Here is a 14,373-nt window from a genome sequence, read left to right on the forward strand (position 1 = left end):
CCCTTCTCCACTTCTCCACTTCTCTTTTCTTTGCTTTCCTCTTTACCTCTGTGTCATTATCATTCCTCCTTTGCACCTTTTTTTTTGTATATTTCTCGAACAATCACAAAGATGACCTGCTGTTGATAATTTTCATTCCTATTTTATTCATTTCATTACTATTCCATTAAGTGTCTACCCACTTTACAGACTAATACAAAAATAAGAGGATCCCAGTCATAAAACAGAACGCTACCTTCTCACTGGCCATTTCCAGTGTATCCAGACAAATGTAATACATTAGCTATGCTTTTACTTCCATAGGGTAAGCACACACATCACAGCATATGATTAAAGTACAGGTAACCTAACAATCCGTGCGTAAATGCATATTATTTTCAACCTCATTCCAGCAATATTGTTTTTTCTTGTAGACACATAGCATTTAGTTTATAATATTTCTGGCACAGCATATATGTTAACATTCTTCATACATTCAATCTTCTTGGTGCACTCAATTGGATATTAATTTTGACATAAGTCGTAAACAGGACATTTAGAGGCCCTAATTTAAATAGTCGCCAAAGTGCAAACTCTATCGACAAGCAACATTTTTGTGCATGAACTGTAGCTATCGTGTGGCAGGTGGGCACATTGAGCTGACTCATCAATGTTTGCAGTCTTGGCCATGGTGTTAAATTAGGAAATTGATTTTGCCTAATTATTCATTTAGCTTAGATAGACTTAAAGTCTTTGCACTTTGCACATCATTCAAATTAGGACCCTTAGTGTCAAACGTAGTTTGCATAATGTTTCAGAATGTGCCAGGTAAAAGAGTCACACAAAATGGAATGCTTCTGTTTTGTAGAGGGCACAGCAGGTGTACGTGGAGACCATTTGTGGTTTACCCAATGGCTTCTCATGGTACTGTAGAACAACACATACACACATATATTTTTATACGTACACATATACATACAAATACACACACACACACACGGTCTCTCTGGTCTCTCTCTCTCACACACACACACACACACACACACACACACACACACACACACTTAAATACACAAAACCCACATCATTCTTATGACACAGCTTTTGTATTTCATATTTACAGGTATACTGAACACGTATACTGAACAGCTTGGCTCTTCCCCTCTGTGTTTGCGGAACATTCACACAGAGAGCTGAGAGTCAGTCTGAAGCCCAGGACACTTCACAGATGCTCTCCATTGGCAGAGTAGAACACTACAGTAACAGAATAGAAGAATAGAATGCAGAGAGGTAGAGGGCCATGGCTACAGGGGGCCAACCTTGCCTCGGCAGACTGCCACCCCTCTGATAAGATACTTTAAAACATTACACATTCATTTTCGGAATAGAGGAGATGGGGAGGGTTGTTCTAGGTTTGTTTTGAGGCGGGGTGGGGCGGGGGGTGGGCTAACTCCGGACCCAGTGCACTGGCACCCAGTGAGGTTCTCTATCCAGGCGATCTAGAATGTTCCGCAGTTCCAGGCAGGCACTGGCTGAGTCCTCCTTCACGAGGACCCGGTCCACCAGGTGGCCGTACTGCTGGTCCATCTGTTCAGCCGAGTGCCTCATCTCCTGTAGGTCTTCCTCCTTTAGGCCGAGAGAGAGAGAGAGAGAGAGAGAGAGAGAGTGAGAGAGAGAGAGATTTGACAGGGAGAGTGAGTGGAAAGCAAAGGGAGAGAAAGACAGAGATGATGGGAGAGAGAGGCAGTTTTCACATGATTCTGATTAATTGTTGTTATGAAGATATAATGCAAAATATAGGCATATTTGTATGTACCTCTTTACTGTTATATTGCATGTTCAACTCATGTTGAAAAGACATAGTACATCCAACATGTCCAGAACAAACACATAAAACCCTCCAGTCTTTGCATCTGGTACATAATAAAAAAACACGGCACATGTTGTGCCTAATGGACACTAGGTGGATGTCATGGGCACTCACTGTGATGTGTCCATTGTCACTCCTGCCCGGTGACGTGGAGGCACTGCGTCTCATGAGTGTGTCCGAGACGCGCGGCCTCACAAAGATCACATAGGGCTTAAACTCCGCCGTGCGCAAGATCTTCAGAGCCTTGGAGGAAATGCAAAGAGATAATGTAAAGAGAGGATGTGGCGTGAAAATAATCCATGTGGTATACAGTACAGTCACCTCTATGCCATCGCATGCGTCATGTACTGTACATGTATTGACATTTATTTATTTGGCAGACACTTTTTATCAAATGGCCAAGGAGACCTTAGGTAACAATAAATACTACTACAATAAATACTTTCTCACCTTAGAATTATTAAGTTCTATTGGACATTTTGGTCAAAATTACTTATTACTTATTATAGAGTTATTGACATATCCTTATTTTGTGACAACTTAAGAAGGTGAGGTGAGGTAATTCTTGTAGTTGTATGCATTTTTGGACATTATATCTAAAGAAGTTAGCTACGCTTATCAGTATAACTCTATGGAATCCTAAAACTTTGAAGCTCAATATCTCAGAGCTACTCAGAACATAGATAGAACCCTATCATTCCAAGGGGATGTACTACCAGAGGATGGGAGAAATGTAAGTAGTGGTCAAAGTGTGGTCAAAGGAGGTAGTGGTAGAAGGAAGATGAGGGAAGAAGGGAAGTGTTTGGTAGGAGCGTGTTGGGTTGTGTTGGGTTGTGTTGGGTTGACAGATGACTTAGGAGGAAAGAGTACTCCCGGAAGAGTTGGGTCTTCAAGAGCTTCTTGAAGAAAAAGAGGGATGCCCTTGTGCCCTTTTTGATTGATTGAAAACCAGACGCGCCTCCACTTCATGTATTTATAATGTATTGTGCTTGGAAGACCTCTGGGTCACAAACTAAAGTCAACATCAAAGCCCATTATCCAGTTGCTGTAATAAAGTCCTCATTTGTAAAACCTCTTAAATAGCTCAGTATTCTCACAGGAGAATAATACCCTTCGCAAATACAGAATGAATCGGGGCCCCGGAGGCTTGTGCAAATACGGTTTTGTATGCAGTAGCAGAGGTGTAAAGACATGAAGTCAACCTCTCTAATTAACTTCCTGTCTCCCTTTGACCCCTACTGAGCTCACCTCGGGCTGAACATCCACCAGACACAGCTTGTTCCTGGCCAACACACTGCGAATGGACTCCAGACTTGTACCATACTGGTTGTCCTTGTACTCCCCGTACTCAATAAACCTGGGTGTGAAAACAACAGAATTTAAATATAAATAGAGTACCCCAATGACTAAGTTCATTCATTATGGAGACCTAACATGATAAAAATGTAATAGTTAATTATGAAAATGTTGCAACGATAAAATCAATAGCACTGGTGAGATAATTTTGCATAATCACAATAATTAATTATCAGCATGGGTTTCATTATCTGATTGAATCAGTGCACTAATCCTTCCTTCATCACAGTTCAATGGGGGCAAACTCACTTGTTATTCTGGATGTCGGCCTCGAAGGCCTGCTTGGAGATGAAGTGGTACTCCACACCCTCCTTTTCATGGCTCTTGCGGGCTCGAGTGGTGTCTGAAACACACACACACACACAGGTTGATGTTGGAACTCCAACATATGTGGGTAAGGAGGAGGAAAGATTTCCGAACACTGCATCTAAAGCTCCCAGTTTCATGGTAGGTTACACAACGTTTCGACCACTCAAGTCTTCGACCACTCAGGTCTGACGAAGTGTGCAGATATCTTTTCTCCATTCTTCTATTGCAGGTCAGTGTAGCTTCAACATTAGTTTGAATCCAACCAACCCCACCCTCACTCATACCATATTGCTTAAATATACATTTATATACACTGTATATACATTTATCCTAATGGTCAAACACACACACACACAAACACACACACACACACATACATACACACACACACATACACACACAGCTTTGTCCTGTGGGTTGTGGGATGGGGACCTGAGAAGCTTGTGGATGTGGTGCCAAAAAACACACACTTACGCGGCACTGCTACTCCATAGCGGTGTGGGTTCTCAGCAATCACCCTCTGCTTGAGCTCATTGATCCGAGCCCCCAGAGAGCCTAGAGTACAAGAGAGGGAGAGAGAGAGAGAGAGAGAGAAGGAGAGAGGGGAAGGGGGGAAGGGGGGAGCGAGAGAGGGAGAGGGAGAGAGAGAGAGAGAGGTAGTCAGCAAAAAGTCAAACCTGTAAAAGTTTCCAATAACCTGCCAAACTGTAACTCAACACATTTCTCATAATTGTATAACCTAATAAGGTTCTGAGTCACTGAATTACTGATCAGCTATGAAGTCATCATCATACACACACACTCTCACACAGACACACCCACACACACACACTCCCACACACACTCACATGCACACACACGCCCACATACACACGCACATGCACACTTGCACAGGCATACATGCATACATACTGTACACATACACACACACACACACACACACACACACACACACACACACACACACACATTTTTGTGCCCAACACTCTCACCAATCAGCACTACTAGTCTGGGTCGCTCTGTTGGCCTCTGCTGGTACAGGGTCACCTCCTCGTAGATGAAGAACTCAGGATCATTGGAGTCTGGTGTCCGAGTCTCTCCCGACCCCTGGCGATCTTTTCGGCTGAGCCGGAAACTTCTACGGAGTCCAGCTGAGGAGCAGAGACAGATATGTGTAGTAACCTATAAACAGATGCATGTTGACACACACACACTCACACACACACATACGCACGCACACACACACACACACACACACACACACGTACACACACACATGCACGCACGCACACACACATACACACACACGCACGCACACACTTTTAAGAACCATTTAAAAACACTTAATCAGTGATCAGTGTTGTAACCTGCATGGAAGACTGATGTGAGTGAATATGAATATAAAACTGTCACCTTTGTATCCACTGCAAAGTGGAGGCAAACTACACGCTTTTCAACCCTGCATGCAACATTCGATCGTCTGGTGGATACCCATTAATAACCATGTACACAAAAGTGAATCAAGTGTAGGAAACAGACTGCAGCTGAGAAAGTAACTCTTTTCACAGAGCTAAGTGCATACACACAGTTCTACTGGGCTTGACCATCTGTGTTTGTGTTACAGATAGATTAGCACACACACACACACACACACACACACACACATCTAGGCTACAGTGTCACAGAGTGTACACTACACAGCAGAACATGTGTGTTTGAATGGGTAGGGAGGAGTACCTGAGTAAAACTCCCAGGAAAAGGCCTGGCCACAGGAGGGCGCCACCGCCTTCCACTTCGGAGAAACTACAGCTAATGTTAGACCATCACAGAGGAAATGCCCGTGCGCACATGCATGTTTACATACACACAGCCACACACACACATACTCCACATACACAGACACATACACCTCCACCGCAGCTGAAAGCCTGACAGGGCAGTGCATAGGTGAAGCCATGCTGTGTGTGTGTGTGTGTGTGTGTGTGTGTCCAATAAAAGTCCATGTATACCTTCCTATAACTTCATTGTGAGTGTGTGTGTGTTTGGTTCAGAACCGGACAGTAACGGAGTACATTTACTTGAGTACAGTACTTGAGTACAATTTTGAGGGATCTGTACTTTACTTGAGTATCATTTTTGGGGAGTACTCATGACTTTACTCAAGTAGGCCCCTACATTTGAGAGGCAAATATTTTACTCTTTACTCCACTACATTTCTATCCATAACCGTGAGTACGACAGAGTATTAGGGCCACACATGAAGAAAAAAAATATTTTTGCCATGGCAAGATTAAAGTCGACACGTCGACATTAAACTCGACATTTCGAGAATAAAGTTGAAATGTCATGTCGACTTTAATCTCGACGTGTCGACTTTAAAGTCGACATGCCGACATTAAACTCGAAATACAGTTTAAACATAGCCTACAGTTTAAGCTATGTAGCCTACAATAACACACAATATGTGACATGAATAATAGGCTTCAAATAGGTGTTATTTCAGATAGATTGCAGATATTCAGATAGATTGCGTCTTGTCTGTTAACTAGGCCTACTCATTGCCGTCATCGTGAAGCGCTGTATCTCGCTGTTATGGAATACCATGCTCTATGCCATTTATATAGCTAGAATAATACATGTATCCAATGATATAATGTTTCTATACAAAATGTTATTTCACTCTGTTTTACGTGGGTAAGGCCACCGCACATCCAAATAACTGCCCTTCATGACCCACAGGCCATCACTCTCCATAGGTTAACATGGCAAAACTAATTTTTCTAAAACTGCTTTTCCATGTCTCACCTGAAATAAATATAGGAGGCTAACACAGATATGTATAGGCCTAAGTATATACACTCTTTTGATCCCGTGAGGGAATATGTGTGCATGTACTTTATTTATGCATGTGTGCGTGTGCATGTAGAATACATGGGGTTTTCTGGTCGGGAGGACAGCTTCATTCGTCCCTCAAGCAATAGGCTGTTTTACATCCATTACAAACAAACAAGCAATGTGAAAGTAGGATTGGGGAGAGCACTTAGTATGCCTAGTCTAGTGCAAGCATGAAGCTGAACCTTTAGATGAAAAACACTCTTTAATAATAGCCATAAACAAACCGCTAATGACGTTTACTTTTGACCATCGCATTTATCGCCTGTAACTCCGTGAGAAGGACCTTACGGGAAAGTATTTGGCTGAGCAATGGAGGTTAATATGTTCTATGTTTTGTCCACATGATATAGGCCTATGTCTAATCATTGTTGCACTTGAAGAAAACTGGAATGTTTCATTCGTCCTCCTGTCCTCCCTTTCAATCGTCCCGAGCGTCGAGATTAAAGTCGACATGATATTTCAACTTTATTCTCGAAATGTTGTGTTTAATGTCGACATGGCGACTTTAAAGTCGACATGTCGAGTTTAATCTCGTCATGGCAAAAATATTTTTTTCTTCATGTGTGGCCCTAATACTCCATCGTACGTGAGTACTACTTCTAAAAAAAAAGGAAAAAAGAAAAATCTCGGAAACCCTCAATTTGTTGTTTCCCTCTCAAACGTGATTGGATTGTGCAGGCGCCACTGATTGGGACAGCCTATCAGCAATCACCTTCAGCTTTCCGCCAAAGTCAACTCCATGGTCAGATTTAGATAAGAGACAAAACCATGGATGAAACAATGGATGAAGACGCAGCAGGTGCCAACCTGTGGCCCCACCTCGCCAGACTATTTAAATTTTCTGAACAAGTTAATGATAGTTTTCGCTTCAAGTGTTTCAATTACAAAATAGTATTTTGTATTTGAAATACGTATTTTAAATGCATGTATTAGAAATACTGCCCATCCCTGGCAACATGGTAAAAAGATGAAAATGACTTGATTTTACTTCCAATTCATTTTACATTCTCCAAGGTATTAACATTAACATTTTTCATAACTCCATGTAGGACGTTTCTGTACATAAATGTAAGCACTGTGGCAGTAGCAATGCAAATTTTGAAAATGTAGGCTACTCTTGTACTCTTGATACTCAAGTACTTTTAAAAACAAGTACTTCAGTACTTTTACTTAAGTAGACATCTGACTGTTGCACTTTTACTTGTACTTGAGTAAAATTTAGCAAAGGGTATCTGTACTTTTACTCAAGTAATGAAGCTGTGTACTCTGTCCACCTCTGGTTTGGTTATGTGTCATGTGTTGTGTGTGTATGTGTATGTGTGTGTGTGTGTGTGTGTGTGTGTGTGTGTGTGTGTGTGTGTGTGTGTGTGTGTCCAATAAAAGTCCATGTATACCAGCTTGAATGTGAGAGTGTGTGTGTTTGGTTATGTGTTGGTTGATGTGTGTGTTTGTGTGTGTGTGTGTGTGTGTGTGTGTGAGTGTGTGTGTGTGTGTGTGTGTGTGTGTGTGCGTGCGTGTGTCCATGTCTGCATCGCATGACACATTGCCCCTGACCACAAGCACAACTCAGCTCTGAAAGCAAACCAAATAGACTGAATTGCCAATACAGAAAGCTTTGGCCACAAAACCACAAAAAACACAGCTGACAGACCCTCACACACACTGACACACACACACTCACACACACACACACACACACACACACACACACACAGACTCAGTCACACACACACACACACACACACACACACACACACTCAGTCACTCACTCACTCTCACACAAACAAATACCGCCACGTTTCAAGGCAGACAGAAGATAGAGAGGTGCCTAGAGCCATACATACACAATTTCAGTATTGAAGTTCCCATGAAGACACAGCAGCATTGTGAGGACCTCTGTGTGGTCCTCACAAAACTAAAAGACCATTCAATAAAAATGTGACACAGCGCCCAAGGCAAAAACATCTTAGCCATGTGGAGTGTGCACAGGACAACAGGAACGAATGGAAGTGCCACAAGACCTCAGAAAGCTCATAGCACAAACACGCGGCCAAGCCTCAGCTAGCTAGTCGTTAGCAAGTACGATGCTGCTGTTAGCATTAGCGCCAGCATGTAGCATTTTCGCTGTTTGTCATACCGAGAGTGCTCTCACCTATGTGTTGGCCACTGCTGCCCGCATCACTGTCGCAGTCTTCTGTAGGGGGGGGGGGGGGGGGGGCAAGCAGGGAGAGAGGAGAAGAAGAGGGGAGAAAAAAGGGAACACGTTGAAGAAGAGGAGAGAAAAAAGGGAATAGCCTCAGGGAAATGCGGGTTACATTACGTTAGTAGCTAGGCATAGCTGAAGAGGTCAGGGCTAAAGGGGGAAAGGGCCTGGGGTCATATGTCTGCTAGACAATCTGGAAATTAATGGGGCAGCAAAGGAAAGTGAAAGGAGGAGGACGTAGGGCTAAGAAGTCAGGAACCTGTCTGTCTGCGTGGCTGTCTGTCTGTCTGTGTGGCTGTCTGTCTGTCTGCGTGGCTGTCTGTCTGCTTGTCAGGTCCAGACACAACCTCTGATACATCACAGTAATATGCCTGGAGAGATATTGACAACTGTCCAACAAACCACTCAGTTCCCTGTGGATGCACTGATTATAGCTGTTGCTGTTGGTACTGTGGAACCCACCAGGTGTAACAAGAGGTGAAATGCTCTCCACAGATAATACCAAAACAACAACAACAATAACAACAACAACAACAAACGCTACATTTTTATTTTCAATGATTTTTCTATGGGTGTCATGCTCACTTCACAAGTAAACCCAAACCTACCTCTCTCACTAGTCTGGTCATCTGAGTGCAGTAAGAGGAGGGAACATATCAATTCATGATATCCACAAAATAATACATCATATTTAAAACATACATAAAATAATATTACTTCACAATATGAGAGAAGGTTTGCTATTAAACTCATTACGTGACTCACACGTGACGCAAACAAGCATCCCATAAAAAATGTTACACACATATTATCTGAAAGTTGAATTATCAGCGCGAGATTGTAAAATAAAAGGACACCGGTAGAGTAGAATCTAGGTCAGAGTAAGATTGGTCAAATTTTGCTCATGCAACAGACACTTTGAAAAAGCTTTGCTTAAAAAGGCTGCAGTACAGCATCCGGGGATTAATTTGGTAGAATATTCTGGAATATGTTGCATCTGTCTACCCCCCAAAACACACACTCACAGACACTAATACTGGCACAGACATAGACACACTCCCGTACACACAAACACACATGCACACAAACATACACACACACACACACACACACACACACACACGACCAAACAAACACACACTAAAAGCTAAACCCTAGTTTTTTCACTGTGATTCTCTGTGATCAAAAGACTTGGGGATTAAAACAACACCAAATGGCTTCAGTACAACAAAACTATCCATTCTAATTTTTTTTTCTCTGACAAAGGCCAGAGAGGGAGGGTGTGTGTGTATGAGAGAGAGCAAAGTATGTGTGTGTGTGTGTGTGTGTGTGTGTGTGTGTGTGTGTGTGTGTGCATGTGTGTGTGTGTGAGAGAGAGAGAGAGAGAGAGAGAGCGAGAGAGAAAAAAGAAAGTCATCCCTTATCTGTCAGTTTTACAGTTTGCGCCTCTCAGCATGTATTATTCATAATGAATGACTTGTGGGTTTGAGGTGTGGCTTGATGGGATATGAGACTCACATGGCGGGGCACTGGGAGATTTAGGACCCTGGTAGGTACCCATTTTTATTCTGTGCCTGAGGCGCCTGAGGGGAGGAATATTAAAAATGTATTAAAGTGAAATTAGAAATTATTCCATTATTTATAACATTCACATTAAGCCACATTTTAGTGTCCACAACATTCACACCAGGATGCAAACACTGAAATACAAACTAATCTAGAAATGCAGCGACGGTGCACCTTATTCAGTATGCATGCTTCACGGTTACTTTTTATAGATAATCTCTTGCCTGCACAAAGCACTATAAAGATGCTGTTAGGAGATAATTATTCCCTATGGGAGGTAGCTGTGTTTCTTTATTTTTTTCCCACCTTAAATCTCCATACTAAGACCATAAAGACCTCAATGCAACTCTGAACAGAGCCAAACATCAAAGCCAAACTTCCTTTCCAGTGCTGGCAGCAACATGCACAAATACTGTAGGAACTCTTATACATCGCAATTATCCAACTTAAAGCAACAGAATGTATAATTGGTATTATATTAGTATACCCCGTCCCCCTGTCGTTAATTTTTAGCCTACCCATTTAGCCTACCCATTTAGCCTACCCATTTAGCCTACCCATTTAGCCTACCCATTTAGCACTAAGGTGGTACTTAGTATGTCTAAAACTGACTAAAAGGGTCATAATCCTGCATGGTACAGAAAAGTTAGTGCATAGTGCAATAACAGGTAATCTAGGATAATGTCAGAGATCTCATTCTTCACATGTGATGCGATTTAGGAAAACCCTTCACATGGTGCACACAAAAGTCCTTGAGTTTTGCTCCGTTTTAACCCTCTCTGGTGAAAATTTCACCAACTTAAGATTCTGATACCATCCTAGCAACATTCTGGACACTGCGCCCCTAGCAAAATCCTGGATAGCATCCTCTGAAAATCTTGGATGTTGCTAGGATGGCATCAAAATCATAAGTTGGTAAAATTATACCATGTGAAGGGTTTTCCCAGATCGCATGACATATTGTACGTTAGTGTAATGAGATTGAAGTCATTATTTTATAGTAAAAGCACTAAACTCACACAGTATTTGTTTTAGCTTTTCTCTCACTTTTATAGTGAACTAGTTTTGTTTTAAATATCAAACAGTGTAATGTTTCCTCTTACTTCTCTTGGAACTGTCTAGAGGGGATGAGGCCGGCACGCAGGTTGCTGTCGCCCACACGCTTGGCCTGCCACCAGGTGGCGTCGTCCAGGCTCACCACCTGCAGGATGTCCCCACGCTGGAAAGGAAGTCCCGCCTCCTGGCAGGGCGTGGCCTTGTCCTCGAAAGGTGTGTAGTCAAACAGGGCCCTTAGGTAGACCTGGTGCAAGAAGAGCAACAGTTTAGATTATTTTTGCTGCATTGGTAAAAACATGTGATTCTTTCACTATTTTATCATTCAGACAGATTATTGTATTGTAAATCAGGGGCGCGTTTTCCAAAACCATAGTTCCTAACTAAGTTAGCAGCTTTTTTGGTTCCAATGCAATTTCCCATTGCCAACCAAATAAGTTGCTTACAGGTTAGCAACTATGGTTTTGGGAAACACACCCCAGAATAGTATAATTTATTTATAGCACATTAATAAATCATATACTTCCAGTGACACGAGGGAACTAACAATCAGAAACAATGGGAAACTGGTGAATGATCACCACTATAATTATGACCGCCGCTAGGACCTGCACGATTTCTGGTCAAGAATGTACACCAAATTTTGAGACACTGCGTTCATAGAGGGCACTAACACACACACACACACACACACACACACACACACACACACACACACACACACACACACACACACACACACACACACATGCACATGCACACGCACACAAACACACACCTTGTAGAAAACATGAGGATGAGAGTGGCTTTAGAAGACATTTTTTTATACTTTTAATCAAAATGAATAACCAAACAAGAGACGCACCTTGCTTTCACTAAGCTTGTCTTCCTCCTTAATGGCTGGGATGATCTTCAGTGTAATGGAACCCTGAGACTGGGACTACACATTAACATGGAGACAAAAAGTTGTACAATTGCAGATTTAAAACCCAAAATATAATTAGTCTTACTATTCTCAAGAAGTTTGTTTCAATAGTTTGAATGGGTAACCTTTAGAGCACATTAAATTATTATTAGTAGTATTTTATGTGTTTTTATTTTTTCCCCTTCCTCCTCTATAATGTAATGTAGGTTACCATATTATTTATTTTATTTTGTTTTATTTATAGGCCTAGGCCTATACTTTTTTTACCACAATTATTATATCTCTTGTTATTTCATTGTTACTGTAATCTCGGCTTCACTGAAAATGAGGACTACCCTCAATGAACCTCTGAGAATAAATAAAGTTTGAATGAATAAATGAAAATGCATGTATATTACATTATTGCAATACAATCCTAATCTAATCCAAGTATATTACACAATTGCAATACTTGTCTTGTAATGTAAATACAGTATAAATTATGACTGGTAGAAGGGGAGGTGGTGTGACCGGTACATACCAATAGCTGGCTGATCTCATCAGGTCGTTTGTGAATGATTAGGTTTCCATTTACCTCTCTAAGCTCATCGCCTACATGCACTAGACCTAAATACACACGCACACACACACACACACACACACACACACACACACACACACACACACAAAGAGAGAGAGAGGGAGAGAGAGAGAGCGAGAGGGAAAGTAATGAGATATATATACAATGTAATAATATACTGGATGAAAAGGTAAACCTTCTTACATGCTTATCTAAACGGATCAAAAAATATGTATAAGGGCATGATTTATATAAACAAGCATACACACACACAAACACCCACACGCACATACATGTACACACACAAACATACACATACACACACACACACACACAACTAATTCTGTTTTATTTCCATACATGGGATGAGCACAATTTCCATAGCAACAGTATTTCACAGTTCTGTAATCTGTAACGTGTAAGCATGGGGTCTGGACATAATCTCCAGGATTTTGTTTAATATCTTTGCAGCTCCATCATTAAACCCATTGCAATACGTACAAATCACATATTAATGTAGCAATTTATACAGCAAACCAGAGCTGAGTTTTACTACTATACTCATTACACCCAAAAAGCTGTGGTGCAAGTGGCAGCATCCCAACCACAAGGACCCGAACCCAGATTCAATAACAGTAAATTGTGGGTAGATTGTTGTTTTTCAGCCCCTGTGTGTATGTCTGTGTGTGTGTGTGTGTGTGTGTGTGTGTGTGTGTGTGTGTGTGTGTACAGAAAATATGAACTCACCGCTACGGTCAGCTGCCCCTCCCCTCATGATCCTGGCCACCACTACAGCACCGGTTATATCATCCCTACGAATGGTTGCACCCTACACACGCATGCACACACACGCACACACGCACACACACACACACACACACACACACACACACACACACACACACACATATACACACACACATACACACATGCAAGGTAAGATAATATTTTTTCCCAATGACCAACATACTACTTCTTTATTTTAATTTTACTTTATTTCAGTTACAATATACCGTGTCATTTGCATAATGTTTTTATACAAAAATAAATTCAAAAATATATTACATGTTATGTATAACTTGCCCGCCCATAAACTCTTACCTTAACTTTAAGTCCATCATTTGTAAGAACATGCTTATGCAAGAGGAACACTATGTTAAATCGAATATAAATATTATTTTTTTTATTTAAAAAAAAAAACATAACTGCTTTGTCTACTGTCCATGCGTGGATGCCCAGTGGGTTATGTAAGATGTGTATGGTTTTGTCTGTGGGTCATTATGTATTTATTTTTTGTCTTTTGACTCACCAGGGGCTCCTTGTTCTTCACCAGTCGCACGATCTTCACAGACTCTTCCTCCAGCTCGTCGTCCAGATCCTCGGGCACAGGGGGCAGCACCGGGTCAAAGTCCTTCTGGGCCACTGTGTCGTGCACGGACAGGACCGCCTACGATGGGGAGGAGAGGAGACGGAGAGACAGAGAGCTGTGAGATGTGATGTGCTGAGAGAGAGAGAGAGAGAGAGAGAGAGTATACATGCATATGCATAGCATAGTTACATAATTTACAGTGTACTGATGAAGTGTAACAATGTTTGTTTGTTTGTTGTTTAGAGAGAGAAAGAGAAAGAGTGGCAGAGATAGGGACCAAGTAAGACCA

At 41.7% G+C, this 14,373-nt stretch overlaps 1 protein-coding gene across 3 annotated transcripts in view; it reads right to left on the reverse strand.

Moving 5' to 3' along the window:
• Positions 1 to 128: 128 nt before the first annotated feature.
• mpp3b (membrane palmitoylated protein 3b) overlaps positions 129 to 14,373 on the reverse strand; it is a 27,859-nt gene continuing 13,614 nt past the window's right edge. The window contains exons 6-20 of one of the 3 annotated variants that reach the window (XM_042084034.1): positions 14,025 to 14,162; positions 13,463 to 13,544; positions 12,677 to 12,762; positions 12,097 to 12,171; positions 11,282 to 11,478; positions 10,131 to 10,195; positions 9,221 to 9,241; positions 8,562 to 8,603; positions 5,252 to 5,317; positions 4,507 to 4,665; positions 3,989 to 4,069; positions 3,455 to 3,548; positions 3,098 to 3,206; positions 1,964 to 2,092; positions 129 to 1,605 (exon numbers count right to left, since the gene is read on the reverse strand). In XM_042084034.1, coding sequence (XP_041939968.1) covers positions 1,426 to 1,605; positions 1,964 to 2,092; positions 3,098 to 3,206; positions 3,455 to 3,548; positions 3,989 to 4,069; positions 4,507 to 4,665; positions 5,252 to 5,317; positions 8,562 to 8,603; positions 9,221 to 9,241; positions 10,131 to 10,195; positions 11,282 to 11,478; positions 12,097 to 12,171; positions 12,677 to 12,762; positions 13,463 to 13,544; positions 14,025 to 14,162 — 1,524 coding nt within the window. In that variant the 3' untranslated portion in view covers positions 129 to 1,425. Of the gene's footprint in view, positions 1,606 to 1,963; positions 2,093 to 3,097; positions 3,207 to 3,454; positions 3,549 to 3,988; positions 4,070 to 4,506; positions 4,666 to 5,251; positions 5,324 to 8,561; positions 8,604 to 9,220; positions 9,242 to 10,130; positions 10,196 to 11,281; positions 11,479 to 12,096; positions 12,172 to 12,676; positions 12,763 to 13,462; positions 13,545 to 14,024; positions 14,163 to 14,373 lie in introns of all 3 variants that reach the window. The other 2 variants (XM_042084033.1, XM_042084035.1) reach the window with 2 other exon arrangements.

The sequence above is a fragment of the Alosa sapidissima genome, chromosome 24 (genome assembly GCF_018492685.1).
Source record: "Alosa sapidissima isolate fAloSap1 chromosome 24, fAloSap1.pri, whole genome shotgun sequence".
NCBI lineage: Eukaryota > Metazoa > Chordata > Actinopteri > Clupeiformes > Clupeidae > Alosa > Alosa sapidissima.